Raw genomic sequence first — 14,537 nt, forward strand, 5'->3', positions numbered from 1 at the left:
GCTCCATTCACTGCCTACCCCTAGAGCCTGACCATCCACGGCTGCCATTTTCTCGTGTCCCTATTAGCAGTGCCAGCTGCAGCTCTGCGCACCGCTGCCCCCATCCTTTGTTCAGGTATTATCTTTAACGGGAGGATTACATTGGGGGGGGTCTTTCCCCCCACCCCCCCCCCCGTGTCCCCATACGGCGCGGTGATGACACAGCACAGCCCGCGCTCAGCACCCAGTGAGGGGAAGCCAAGCCCCCGCCAGGGCCCGGCTCGGTCTCCATGGCAACCGCCCCCCACCGTTGCGCGGAGGGACACAGCTGCGCTGCGCTGCCGCCTCGAGTCACCTTGCCCGGCCGCGCTACCCCCCGGCACGTGACCAACCGGGGCGGTGAGCGCGGACCGGAAGTGACGCAGCAGCACCTCGGTCGCATGATGTGGCAAAAAAAAAAAAAAAACAGGGAGGAGGGAGGAGGAAGAAATAGTCCCTTCCGGCGGCCGATCCTTCCGCCGCTCCCATTGGTGCGCTGGAGGGTAAATCACGCAGCGCGGTGAGATCCTTCCGCTCAGCGCAGGCGGCGCCCGGCAGGTGAGGCCCGGCCTCTTCCTTCCGCGGCGGTATCCTTCCGCCGGCGGGGGCAGCTTCCGGAGCGCCGCGGCTCTGCCCTCCCGCTGTGGCCCGTTCCGCCATTGCGGTGCCGCTTCTCCGCGCCGCCCGCACCCCGCTGAGGCGCGACGCCGGTCCGGCCCCGGCCTGGAGCCACAGCCCGCAACCGCCACCATGGCCCAAATACTGCCGATCCGCTTCCAGGAGCATCTCCAGGTGGGAGCCGAGCTGGTGGGGGGGGGCGGCGGGCTGCTCCCTTGGTGGGGCGGGAGCGCGCGGCTGGGCCGCGTTCGTTCGCTTCGAGCTGCGGGCGGCTACGAAGGGCACCTTCGGGCACCTTCGGGTACTGCGGAGGCCCCTCAGTGCGGGCGAGGCTGGCGCCGTTCCCGGCTGTCACCTGCGGACGGGAGGAGAAGAGTGGGGGGGGGGGGTTGGCGGGGTTGGGGGATGGAGCCGCTTCGGGGCCGCCCGCAAGCCTTGGTTGTAACGCGGGGTCGGCGCTCACCGCGTCCTTCTGCCGTGAGGAGAGACGTGCGTTGCGGTAAAAGTACCGCAGGGTGCTCTGCAGCGCGGCTGTGGACGGGCGGGTGCGGCCGTGTTGGCTCCGTGCTGCTCTTCGAGCCGCCGGGGGGGGGAACCGAAGGCACCTCCGGGCCGATTCTCCGGTACCCCGCACGCCTCGGCCCGGAGGTGCCTTCGGTTCCCCCCCCCCGGCGGTCCTCTGCGAGCCTCAGACCCTGATCTGTGTTTGGCGGTGAGGGGGGGGTAGGACACGGGCTGGTGTTGTGAGCTTGATGTGCTCAGGTGAAACCCAACTCTGTCTCTCAATGCAGCATTGTGGCAGCAGGGCGCACCTCTGGTGCATTATTAAAGATACAAGCACTGTGTGGGACCCGGTGCCGTGTCTCTGATGACATGAGTGCAATTACATAACGGGGTTCATCTGCCACACTCCAGGGGGTGCTGATAGGTTTCAGGCCGTTATGATTGTAGGATGCAATGGTTTGGGATGAGAATGATTTAACAGTTTATTCCCATTCCTACTTAAAGCAGAACGCTGACTTAACCAGCATCTCTTACAACTGCCTACATGAGTTGGTCTTTTGCAAGACTTGGTGCCCACCCTTCTGGGTCTGCCTACACGTGGCTCTTGCCTGTAATGCTTCGGTTTGCTGCAACTGCTGAACTTCCTCATTTCATTTCATTGAAAAACTCGGAGGAAGTTGAGATTTTGGTGGTGCTGTTTTTTTGTGCTGAGGCATCTGGTTTGTTGTTGGAGTAAAAGTTGGAGAGTAGGAGCATTGATATTGCTCCAGTTTTGCCACGCAGAATGGTTTTAGCACGTCAGGCTGCTGGTAGGAATCTCAGCATGCTTCAGTTATAGAATGGCTGGAGCTGAGCCTGACCTACTCCACGTAGGGAAATGCTACACAGGCATTGGGCAACACTTGCAAATTGTAGCTAATGTTTAACAGGATAGTAAGGCACCCAAGCAGAGCCTTACTCCTGAAAATGCAGGTGGTGGATATGAATGGGAACCTTCCCCATGAGGCTGTTATTGGAAGATGATGTGATTTCATCTCAAAGAATGACAATCAATGCTGTGTGTGGTATGATAATAGTTAGCCATGGATCCACTCCTGCAGGTCAGGGTATGGTCAGGCTGCTGTATGAAGGTTGTCGTGATGTGCAGCTCCAGCCCTGCTGCATTGCATATTGTGCCTCTCAGGGTATGCTGGCATGCACTGTCACTGCCAGCATCTCGCCAAGGTGATGCGGGAATGAGCACAGAAGGGCCCCAGAAGCTCTGCATCATTCTGCTTCTGCATGCCATGTCTCTTGGTTACCCAGGACCTAATGCCTTATACCCACAACTTGAACTGAAGACTGAGAGTGCTCAAGTGAGATGTGGCTAGTTAGCTTCCTAGGTGTAAGGAAGCATTCAAGGCAGCTATTGAATGTCAAATCAAAACGTGTAGTCAGGCTTCAGGCTTTGAGTCCTGCTACAGAGCTTTGAAATCTAAGCAGTTGCAAATATGGCGGATGCTATCTGTGTATTGTCTGTGGTAGGTGCCTGCCGTGCTACAGTAACATCAACAACACGCTGTGGGGAGGCTTTACATGGGAACTTGCAGGGAGAAACCTTGGGAGATTTCTCTGCTATCAGAACTACCGCGCTCTGCCGTAACATCTCAAAGTGAAAGTCTTTATTTAAAGTAGCTTTGAGGAAGGAGTCCAATGGGCATGCAGTGGGAGATCAGAGTTCAGTATGTTGAATGATTGCAGATCTGGCTGCTCATATCTAATGCTTAGTGTTTCCATAAGCTGCTGCTTCTGAATTGAAGGGATGAAAGAAAAGCCCAGCAGTTTGCACAGCATGGAGAAGCTGCCTGTGCTGAGTGAGAAGGAACCAGGCAGGTTAGCAGGTGATGAACCGTGATATAGCTGAGCTGTACCATTGTGTATTTCACCTAACAACTGAACTTGCACTGGGCATACTGGCATACTAGGCATTAATATTTTTCTGATCCTGAATATATAAAGCACATTCAGAATTATTCTGTAGGCTTGTCTAGGCAGTGCAAAAACCAACCAGTTCATGTTATGTACCTTTCTAACTAAGGAGTGCTTCCCTGCGTCTGGCCACTGGTGGCACAAACCTGGCTGCCCGCTGTGTGGGCCCAACATTTGGTATTTGTTGGCATTTTAAGAAGGTGGGAATGGGAGGCAGCACTGCTGTGCCTAATGGTGTTATGGTTGGGCTTCCCACTCTGCTTTATGGATGTGAATTCCTAAAGCTTGGAATGTTCTGACACAGGTTGTGGGGGAAAATCTGTAGTGGAGAATCCAGACAAGCTGACAAGTATGTGTGCTGACTAATTGGATAGGAGCAATTAGTTAAGCAGTTGATAAGCTAGGCTGCTCACCAAGCCCCTTGCAGCAGAGGCAGCAGTCTGCAGCAGGGCTCTGTGCTGGGGTGGGGGGACCTCCCCATGGGGAGATGACCACAGCAGCAGCTCTGCCCTGGGCTGCAGGGCTTCTAACCTGAACAGTCCTACAGTGTGTTGGTAGTGGTGGGGGCCAGAGGGCTGCCTTGGGCAGGATCTGAGGGTCAGGCAGAAAATAGGAAGGATGTAGAAGAAGTCTTCAATATGATGAAGGTCTCTAATCTGTTGAAAGCATGACTTCCCAGTCTGCCTCAAGCTGTAACTCCCACCTTGAAGCAGTAAATGTGGGCTGTTTCAGAGCTGTTAGCATGCTGTGCTGCAGCTACGTGGTCACTACCTCCAACACATCAGTGTGGACTTGAATCTTCTGTGTGACTCAGGTTTGCTTCACCAGTTTCATGGATGGAAGTAGATTAGTGGCTGAAATGTAGCCTGGTGCCTTCTGGGCTCGGTGGCCAATTGTGATAGAACCATTGTGACTCACTGCACACCAACGTGCTTTACTTGTAAAAACAAAACAAGCACTAATAAAGCTGCAGGTTTCTTGAAGGGCTGAAAATGCCTCTGTTGATTGGCTTGTCCCAGTGATGTGACTTCCAGCAGCACACAGATAAGGGCTCTCTGGATGGGGACACTGCAACTGCTGCATCCTGTTGAGTGTAAAGCCGAGGTGGAATGCATGCTCAGCAGTTCTGCACCCTTCCTTGTAGGCAGAGGGAAACTATTTGACAGCTAAGCAAACTGTCACAAGAAAGCCAATGTTCCAGGAAAGGGTCATCAAAGTGACTGCTGTCAGCAGTTTTACTGTTCAGTTTGATGTTAAACGTGTGTGCTACCACAGCTTCCCTGGGTAAGTTACCCCTACTTGAGGCATATTGCAGTGAAAAAATCATCTTACTAATCAGGCTTTCATTTGCTGTGTTAGAACCATTTCCTTCTCAGCACTGCCCAGCTAAATGCCATCATGGAATTTGATGGTTCAGTGCAGCCCAGAGTTGACTCAACTCTCTAACCTCGTGCCTGGAGCATTCCTTCAGGACGCAGTCTCTGCTGAGCAGAACAGATCCTGCTGTCGGTGGCAATCCATCGATGGAGCAGCTCCTTCACAGAAGCCTTTCTTTCAGAGCACTGCTGGGACTGAGCTCTGCCACAAACGTTAGTGTGTAAAACTGGAAACTGGTTGCCCAAGCAGTCCAGCAAGTTCTGCTTTTATATCTGTGTGAAAGCCAAGGAAGTGTTTTTCATAGCATAATGTAAGAGTATTTAATGATTCCTTCTTTTTAGACTTGTTCCTGAATTGGTGAAAGCTGACGGACCTGAATGAATGCTCTATTAAATGATTGCTTTTATTTTTTTTTTCCTCAGTAGTAAGACAAGAGAAAGAAATCTGCTGTAAAACCCTTTTAGTTGTGAACTCTGGAGCTCATCCATGAAGCAGTATTGAAATCTTTCTAATAAAAGCCTACTGTTATGTTCCCTAGTAGTAAACAGTCTGTTTACTTAACTTTTAAACTCTCGTGTCTCAGTCAGCTGAACTTTAGCCTCTTTGAGGAAGGGAATTACCAGTGCTGGGAGAAGTGGTCCATGCTTGATGAGCTGTGGGCATCAGATCTGCGTGGAGGCAGGGGAGCTCCTGTAAGTGAAGCAGGTGGCACTCAGGCTGGTAAAGCTCTTGTGCAGCCAAGAGCAGAGATCCCCACCATTGGGAATAAACCTTGTCTTGGTGCTTAATTCATGCACCTGGATCGGTCTGCTGAGGTACAGAGATGAAGTGTAAGCAAAAGGACTCCTTGTGCTTAAAGAGCTTGCTAAAGGTCATGCCTCCATTAGAAATCTTTCATGGGTTTGCTTCAGAACTCCAGTGCTAACTCACTTTTCTTTTTTTGCCCTTGAAAATCTCAGTAAGTTTAAGAACAACCACATCTTCCATGATTAACCAGGGCTGCGTGCCTCAGGTATGACACCTAGCAGATGGCAGCTTCATCACAATTCAGATCTGTTTGTCCTGCACTATCTACACTGCTTTGATCCAGTGGTCATGTCTAGACCTCCCTAAGATTTCTGCCATCTGCTTGGACTTGCTGCTTTGGTTTATTCTGCTTACCATGCCCATCTGAATGTGGTGCTGTGAGTCACAGCCAGGCGGAGTGCCTGGTGCACTCAAACTGCTCTCCTTGAACAAGGAAATGGAGCCCTTGCTGAATGAAGCAGCACTTGATCAGCTTGCAGCCCTAGAAGGAGGAAGCACTGCATCCTTGTGGGTGTCTTCCAGAAGAAACTATTGGGTTTCCAGACCCTCTCTACCTGCAGAGATACAGGCAGGTCATGTATTCAGGTGTCACTCTTGATCCTGGAGGATCCTACTAATAATGGTGTGAAATGGAGATGTGAACCAGCTTGCCTGAATCAGTTTTGCTTCTAGTCTTACCATCTTGCCAGAGAACCATAATGAAATAGTGCCCTTTGAGACAAGGGACTTAATGCAGAGTGACTGTAGAACCAAACACAAAGGCTGAATCATTTGCCAGCAGTATTCTCGTTTAGCACACTCAAGGAGATGGAGCTGACTTGCTCTGAGCCTCAGTGCAAGCTGTGCTGAGATCTGCCATCCCCAACCCTTGGCTGATGTGGTCCATCCATAGCAATGCTTGTGAGCAAAGCTTGCTTTGCCAACTCAACAGTGCAACTCGGCTTCTTCTCCCACGTGCTGCCTGAGAGCCAGAGCAGAGGGAAGTGGACTAAAACACCCTCTTTATCCGGAGCTGCAAGTAGGCTGAGACAGCCTGGCTGGGGTGTGGTCACCTCCAAGCCTGTGCAGAGCAAGGCTGATAAGGACTTGACTGTTCCTTTGAATTAGAACAATGCTCTGAAGGAACCATCCCTCCTTGGGGGGTGTAAAGGGGCAGAAATTCTCATGGCCCCCTCAGGAGCGTGAAGTGTTGGGAGGGGTGAATGCTCCGGTGGTAGAAAACTCATCCTGTGCTTAAAGCGTGTGCTGCGAGCTGGACATCTGTGTGCAGTGTGTAACCAGGTTGTTTTCCCCTGTTAAAAATGGAGGAAACATTGTTTCGGTACCACCGTGTTGATACATTAGTCCAAAAGCACCATGAAAAGGCACCAACTGAACTGCGGTTGCAAGCTCTGCTAGAATTGTCCTTTCACGGTATGCATTTAGATGTTTACAGAAGCAGACTGGCTCAGCAGTAAGGGAGATGGCTTGTGGATATCTTGAGTATTAAATAAGGCTGTGATGAGCCATTTCTGATTGCAGTAATGTCCATCCTGTTGGTTAGATCTGCTTTCTCAGTGATATACAGCCTCACTGCTAGACAGGGCTAGGCTAAATGCTAGACAAGTAGCTTTTTTTAACTCCACAAGGATAAAGATAAAGCTCAGGCACCTCACATGTGGCATTAAGCTTGAAATAGTGATAGATGCCAAGCTCAAATGGAGTGAGATAGGACTCTGGAAGCAAAGCTGATGGCAGTGAGTGCTGAAGCTGTGACCCAAGCACTGCACTGGGAGCTGCCAAGTTCCATGTCCCTTAAAACATCTGAGGGGTTCAAAGTCTGAGCACTTGAAGTGAGTTGTACCAGGCCTTGTAGGCAAGGAACCAAGTGCTTGAGCAATGCAGAGCTTCTCTGGGAAGCCAGCTGGGTGTAACTGAGGGTGGGCAAGGATTCTTATGTTGTGCCATTTATGGGATGTGTGCTTTTAGTTGTGTTGTTGCAAAAAGGTACAGGAAGGCCTCCTAACTCCTGTATCATCTTTGTCCCTCACAAAAGCTTTTGGTGATTATACTGATGCAGTAACTTAATGCTAAACCTTTTTGTTTTCCAGCTCCAAAATCTGGGCATCAACCCAGCAAACATCGGGTTCAGCACTCTGACGATGGAGTCAGACAAATTTATCTGCATAAGAGAGAAAGTTGGAGAACAGGCTCAAGTGGTGATCATTGACATGAATGACCCTAGCAACCCAATTCGAAGACCAATTTCAGCTGACAGTGCTATCATGAACCCTGCCAGTAAAGTCATTGCATTGAAAGGTATGTAAGTCCTGGTAAAGAAAGGTTTGAGGTAGCTGCAGAGTTCTCTGTAGTGCTAGTTTATGACTGACTTAATTCTGTCGGGCAGCGTATGTGGGAGGATGCCTTTCCAATTTTCCGCTGCTTAATGGAAGCTTGAGTTCAATGCTTTTTCAGTTATTCTGAAGGTAGCTGGGTAATATTTTTTAGTTAAATCTTGCTACTATTTTGTTGAACATCAAGGGGAACCTTTCTGCTTTGCAGTCAGAATGTTTACAGCTTCAGTGCAGGGAGAGCTGGAAGGAAATTCAGGCTTTAGGATACTTCTGGAATGATCTTGGAGAGAAGCGAGACCTGATCTCCTGAGCATACGGGGTCTGTTAACTGAACTTCTCTTTATAGAATGGGAAACAAAGACCAGGGAGGAAGGGAAGTATTCCCGAAGGCCATAGTCTGACCTTGCTGGAAGAGACTGGTGCACTGATCGGTGCATATTTGTTGTATCAGTCAGAGATAAGAGAGGTAAAACTACCCATGGAAGACTTGTTTAGTCCAGGAAGCACAAGGTCACCTAACTTGGTATCTGGCAATACAGTGAACAAACATGCCTCTGAAGTCTCCAGCAGTGTTGTTCTTTTCCTCCCAAGAGGCTCTGAATATTTTGTTGCTTTCGGAATAAATGTATTGCTAATGGAAAATGTTTAAATGTGTTCAATGTTGTGTAAGTGTGACTTTAATGCTGTGCTACTGTTTTGTCACAACTTTAATGCTTTCTTGTGTGTGCAGATGGTGAGTTATCTCCATTGACTGTACTAGTTGCTGTCTTGTCTTATGAAAACAGAAAGCAGAATCAAATAGTTCAGGTTTATGGTGTATGTGGCTGATCAGGCGTGCTAAACAACTGAAAGCCTAACATTCTGAGGTTTTTCATTCACCATTCTGTGTAATTAAAGTAACTTGTCCTTTTACCTTTTAGAGCTTGTGTTGGTTGCTAGATTCCTTTCCTTGCACAGTTTGTGTTAGTCTGGTTTGCAGCAAGTAGCTCTGTGTATCCCAATAGCGTTACTTAAGGGTTTTGGTTAATGAGTCTGAATTATGACAGCTGTCTAGCAGCTTGACTTTTCCATGTTATGTTGTGTTATTCTTGAAACAGATGTGGGCTTCATTTTGAATGGCACTGACATAGCTCTCCTCATGACCTCTGAAAGACTCAGCATTACCATAGCCTGGTTTTGATGTCCATAAGCATCATACAGCTTGTGTAGCTGAAGCTTTTGTCTTCTACCAAGCTCTTTTCCACATCTGTTTGATTGGTCAGTGAATGGCAAATTCAGACCAAAAAGTGTACGAATATGTGGTTGTAAAATTAGGAATGCAGTCTGGTTAAAAGTAATAATTAATCACGAAATGATGCTGCCAACATACAATAGCATGGTCTAAAAAAGTCATGATAGATTAACATCACAATGCAGCTCTTCTACTTTTAACCAGGGCTTGAAGTGACAGGTGGAAACTGCAACAACGTGGCTAACAACATTATGTTTTCCAGCTGGGAAAACGCTTCAAATATTTAACATTGAAATGAAGAGCAAAATGAAGGCTCATACAATGACAGATGATGTCACCTTCTGGAAGTGGATCTCTCTGAATACTGTCGCCCTTGTAACGGATAATGCAGTCTACCATTGGAGTATGGAGGGGGAGTCCCAGCCTGTGAAGATGTTTGATCGCCACTCTAGTCTTGCTGGCTGCCAGATCATCAACTACCGTACTGATGCGAAGCAGAAATGGCTACTGCTAACTGGCATATCTGCACAGGTAATTCAGCTTAGTATGACAGTGTACTTAGTAACATTAACTTATGTGAAATTGCTGACCGTGTGCTTGCTGCAATCTGACTGTTGTTTTGTCTCATCTAGCAAAACCGTGTTGTGGGAGCAATGCAGCTCTATTCTGTAGACAGAAAAGTTTCACAGCCGATTGAGGGGCACGCAGCTAGCTTTGCACAGTTCAAGATGGAAGGAAATGCTGAAGAATCCACTCTCTTTTGTTTTGCAGTAAGAGGGCAAGCTGGGGGTAAGGTAAGACTTAGTTCTAAACTTGTTGTAATCTTCAGTGACTCATCCTGATTACCTGCTGTCAGGAAACAAAGTGGTTTAATAGACCAGGCTGCCATATGGAAAAAGGTGAAGGACTGTCTGTTAGTCTGGATGCTGATTCTGTAGTGTGTAAGTATGTACAAAAACTGGGACACGTACAGCTTCACAACAGGACTACCTGATGTGGAAGTCTGTTTCCAGTCATGAAGTGAGGTGCATGTTGTGACTGCAAACCAGTTAGCAGCTTGAAGGATTTGACTCCCAGTTTCACAAGTAAAGCTGAAGTGAAAAACTGTCATTGTCTCTTTGCTGATTCTCAGTATTCCAAATTACTTCCAAATTACTGGATGGAAGTGAAGCAGTGATGTTGCCACAACCTAATGCCAACACTAGAATGATATAAACTACTGTAAGTGAAAGTTGAAACAAAGTAGAGCTAAAGCTAGATTCAGAGAAACATTTTCTGAGCTGTCTCTGTAGAATGTGAGCCAAGTTGATAGAGTGCATAAAAAGTGACCTAAGAGAATCCTTAAGCTTCTAAGTAGCTAGAGGGAACTAGAGATCATGCTCAATCATTTTTGTAGTGTATGGAGCATGAGTACAGTGTGCTACACCTTACACCTATGCAAATTTTCAGGAAGACTGGTTTAATTCTTCTGCTTGCATAAGCTTTGGATTTAGGCTCGGCAGCAAGAGAGTTACCATATCTTTATTGTTAAATCCCTTGTTACGTGTATTACATGGTAACTAACTAAACTAATCTTACCTGTTACACAGTTGCACATCATCGAGGTTGGCACACCACCAACTGGGAATCAGCCCTTCCCAAAGAAAGCAGTGGATGTCTTCTTTCCTCCTGAAGCACAGAATGACTTTCCTGTTGCGATGCAGGTATGGTAGCTGTACACAAGAATCAATCTGCAGGTTCTCTTGGTGGATATAACTGAGTAGCAGAGCACTGGGAGCCAGGTGATCATTATAAACCTGAAGCTTGGCACTAAACTTTACTAGTGCGGTTTCTACTCTTGCTTCAGTAGTGTTAAAGTCAAAATGGGGACTTAAGCAGTGTGTGAAGATGGCTCATTCTTATTTATAGAACAGATATCCATGTATATTGAACAGACTTCCGAGCTACTAAAACCTTAGTCTACTGTGAGAGCACTCAAGTATTCAGTAAAGATGTAGCAGCACTTGTAGCTCTTTTGAAGTGATGTAATTATCTGGTTCTCATAAGCATCTAATCATTTTATTCAATACCAAAATAGATTTAATCTATTCCTGTCTTGCAGATCAGTGACAAGCATGATGTGGTGTTTCTGATAACAAAATATGGCTATATCCACTTGTATGACCTGGAAACTGGCACCTGTATCTACATGAACAGAATCAGTGGAGAGACCATATTTGTTACTGCACAGCATGAAGCAACAGCTGGAATTATAGGAGTAAACAGGAAGGGACAAGTAAGAAATAGGAACTACTTGCTTTCCAATCTCACTGAACTTTAGTGATAAGGTTACAGTGTTCATATTGGTACTTAGATGTCTTCACACATTAATGCAGTCTTAATACACTTGAAATTCTTCATTTAGGACATTTCATTTCTGACCGTGTTGTGAGCCCCAATGAAAATGTGCTACCCTGTCTCCATATATATCTAACTTAATTGAGCTAATCTGCTGACTTTATGCAGCTGTGCCTCAGGACTGAACTATCTCACATGTTGTTTCTTGTATTGGCAATACTGAGCAGATTTGTTCCTATTTCATCCTCTAGGATTGGTTACTTAAGATGCTGAGTACACATTATAGAATAATGATTCTTAGAGCCCTGTTATTTCTGACTTTTATAAACAGTTCAAACAGACTGTTATTTGTCTCCCTTGATGCAGTAAATGATTAAATAGAGGTTCTTTCCAGCTAGAGGTATGTTTCTCAAATAATGGCGAAGCTTTGCCGTTATCAAGGGATGGAAAAGCTTTCAGTGTAGGCTGTAGCTTTTGTTTTAGAGATTAACTTAGCTGTTGTCTTTCTTATATTTGAACTAACTGGGAGCTTTCCTTGATAATTTATTCAGGTGTTATCAGTCTGTGTGGAAGAAGAGAATATTATTCCCTACATCACAAATGTTCTGCAGAATCCTGACCTAGCTTTACGAATGGCCGTCCGCAACAACCTGGCTGGAGCTGAGGAACTTTTTGCCAGAAAATTCAATGCATTGTTCGCACAAGGGAACTATTCAGAGGCAGCAAAGGTGGCGGCTAATGCCCCAAAGGTAATGGTTGAGCATTCAGAATAGTACTGGTCTCTATTAAACTTAAGCTTTGTGCATCAGGAAAGTTCACTGCGTTTCTTTAGTGGCAGGACTAGACACCTGCCCTAATGTAGTACTTCTTAACATACCTATGAGAAGCCTGTACTCAGTGTTCTGACAGTACTCGCGTGATAGAAGGTTCTAAAGCTGGGATAGATCCTGTAGAGGGAAAGAGGAATAACTGCAGTAATGGCTCTGTGGCTTAATGCTTCTAGTACTTACTTGAGTTCCCAGTGATAGGGAAAGTCTCTGTGAAAGGACAGCCTCCAGTAGGGGCTGTACCTAGAAATAGGGTAAAAAAGAGTAAGAGCAAAGAGTGTTTAGCATGAAATTCAGATGAGAGGAAACTGAATGCAAGGACAGAGGTGTCTTAATTTTGTAGGACTGTCCTCCGAACTTAAGTAGCAATACACATTTAATAATTTATTGCACGTCTTCTGTCAAAACATCTCCACTGCAGTGTTCAGCCATGCTGCTTCTGACAATTTTTCTGGGTTGGAAAAACATAATGTTGCCATAGTAAGCATTTCTAACTTCAGCTTTCTGGAGGAACTCTTGCCAAGCCACAATAGCAGAACAGAAAACTGAAATGCATCTCTATTTCTGGCAGGGAATTCTGCGTACTCCAGACACCATACGCCGTTTCCAGAGTGTTCCAGCACAACCAGGACAGACTTCCCCTTTACTCCAGTATTTCGGTATTCTACTTGACCAAGGGCAACTGAATAAATACGAGTCTCTGGAACTTTGCAGACCAGTGCTTCAGCAGGGACGCAAGCAGCTTCTGGAAAAATGGTTGAAGGAAGATAAGGTATGTTTGGGATGGATTCTTCAAGGGACTTAAAGGGAGACAACTGCCTAAAAGTGCTTTTTTTGAGAGGAAAACTCAAGCTGGGAAACTCTTCATTAGAGTGCATTAGAGTCATCAACCTGCTGATAGGATGAACATCTGTCTATTTTCTTCCAAGATGATGCTATTAATATGATTCTAAATGTTTGTTTGCTTAATAAACAAGAATTAAAATAAGGAAGAACATAATGCACTTTAGTATAATGCTGTCGGGGTTGACTTAATGTATTTATTTTTAACAGCTGGAGTGCTCAGAGGAGCTGGGAGACCTTGTGAAATCTGTAGACCCTACCCTAGCACTTAGTGTCTATCTGAGAGCCAATGTTCCAAACAAAGTCATCCAGTGTTTTGCTGAAACAGGACAAGTCCAGAAGATTGTTTTATATGCTAAGAAGGTAAGAGGAAACTTGATTGCTATATCCATTCTCTGTTTTAAGAATAATTGGTATCTGAGATGCTATGTAGCATCTACTGAGATCTAAGGTTCTGTTGTTATTAATTACTCCTGGACATCATACATGTATTCTCTCGTACTTCCCTATGTAGTAGCCTCCTCCAAATGAGGAAGTTGTGACTGGGTTGTGTAAGCTGCTGACAGAAGGTTTTACTGAGCTCTGTGTGTAGCAAAACTTGTTCTCTTGCTGAATTTCTACTTTTCGCTATTTCTTCAGGTTGGATATACTCCAGACTGGATTTTCTTGCTGAGGAACGTGATGAGAATCAGCCCTGATCAAGGACAGCAGTTTGCCCAAATGCTTGTTCAAGATGAAGAGCCTCTTGCAGACATAACACAAGTAAATAATTTTACTGCTATGTAGTTTTAAATCTTGAGTCCTTAAATCGGTAAAAGGAGCCATATTACATACCATTAGGGAAAGATTTTGAACTGCGCATTTGGGCTTATTTCACTGGGGCAATGTGGTTTCTTGGTTAGTTTTAAGAATGTAAGTGGCAGCTTAATGCAGTAGAAGCCACAATTGATGTTACTTTGTTTAAGTGTGCTTCTAGGTCCAAATCAAAAGCCTATTTTTTTTTTTAATTTTTTATTTTTTTTTCAGATTGTGGATGTTTTTATGGAATATAACTTAATTCAGCAATGTACAGCCTTCTTACTGGATGCACTGAAGAATAATCGCCCCTCAGAAGGTCCCCTGCAAACACGTTTACTTGAGATGAACCTCATGCATGCACCCCAGGTATGCTTTGAGAGTTCTACTGGTTCAGGTTTGTCTGTGGCTGGACTAGCCACTAGTTTACGGTCTGTATCAAATGCCACTGATAAACGAGTAACATTGTGAAAGCATTTCTGCTTTAACCTTAAAATTCTAATTCCTTTTTTTATTTGTTATAAGTACTTCAAACCCCTAGATAGCTTCTCTTCAGATAATTTCTTGATGGAATTTCTGTGTGTTGATGTTTATGTGGAGCTAAGCAATGAATTGTGGCAGTGCTGTAGTAACTGATCATTATTACTTCTAGGTTGCAGATGCTATCCTGGGAAACCAAATGTTTACTCATTATGATCGGGCTCACATAGCTCAGCTGTGTGAGAAAGCTGGCTTGCTGCAGAGAGCACTCGAACACTTCACGGACTTGTATGACATCAAGCGTGCAGTAGTTCACACTCATCTTCTCAATCCTGAGGTATGAAATCTGAATCTAGCGTAAGTCAGGCAATTGTTCATTTCTTTCAATGCTGATTTCAG

The 14,537-nt window shown here is 45.9% G+C and overlaps 1 protein-coding gene across 2 annotated transcripts in view; it reads left to right on the forward strand.

Moving 5' to 3' along the window:
- Nucleotides 1-629: 629 nt before the first annotated feature.
- Nucleotides 630-14,537, forward strand: part of CLTC (clathrin heavy chain) — a 28,478-nt gene continuing 14,570 nt past the window's right edge. For both annotated transcript variants that reach the window (XM_072353752.1, XM_072353753.1), the window contains exons 1-12: nucleotides 630-810; nucleotides 7,383-7,590; nucleotides 9,119-9,387; nucleotides 9,489-9,650; nucleotides 10,446-10,559; nucleotides 10,958-11,131; nucleotides 11,745-11,942; nucleotides 12,592-12,792; nucleotides 13,074-13,226; nucleotides 13,503-13,625; nucleotides 13,890-14,027; nucleotides 14,311-14,475. In XM_072353752.1, the coding sequence (XP_072209853.1) occupies nucleotides 769-810; nucleotides 7,383-7,590; nucleotides 9,119-9,387; nucleotides 9,489-9,650; nucleotides 10,446-10,559; nucleotides 10,958-11,131; nucleotides 11,745-11,942; nucleotides 12,592-12,792; nucleotides 13,074-13,226; nucleotides 13,503-13,625; nucleotides 13,890-14,027; nucleotides 14,311-14,475 (1,947 nt within the window). In that variant the 5' untranslated portion in view covers nucleotides 630-768. The remainder of the gene's footprint in view (nucleotides 811-7,382; nucleotides 7,591-9,118; nucleotides 9,388-9,488; nucleotides 9,651-10,445; nucleotides 10,560-10,957; nucleotides 11,132-11,744; nucleotides 11,943-12,591; nucleotides 12,793-13,073; nucleotides 13,227-13,502; nucleotides 13,626-13,889; nucleotides 14,028-14,310; nucleotides 14,476-14,537) is intronic.

The sequence above is a fragment of the Excalfactoria chinensis genome, chromosome 19 (assembly GCF_039878825.1).
Source record: "Excalfactoria chinensis isolate bCotChi1 chromosome 19, bCotChi1.hap2, whole genome shotgun sequence".
Lineage (NCBI taxonomy): Eukaryota > Metazoa > Chordata > Aves > Galliformes > Phasianidae > Excalfactoria > Excalfactoria chinensis.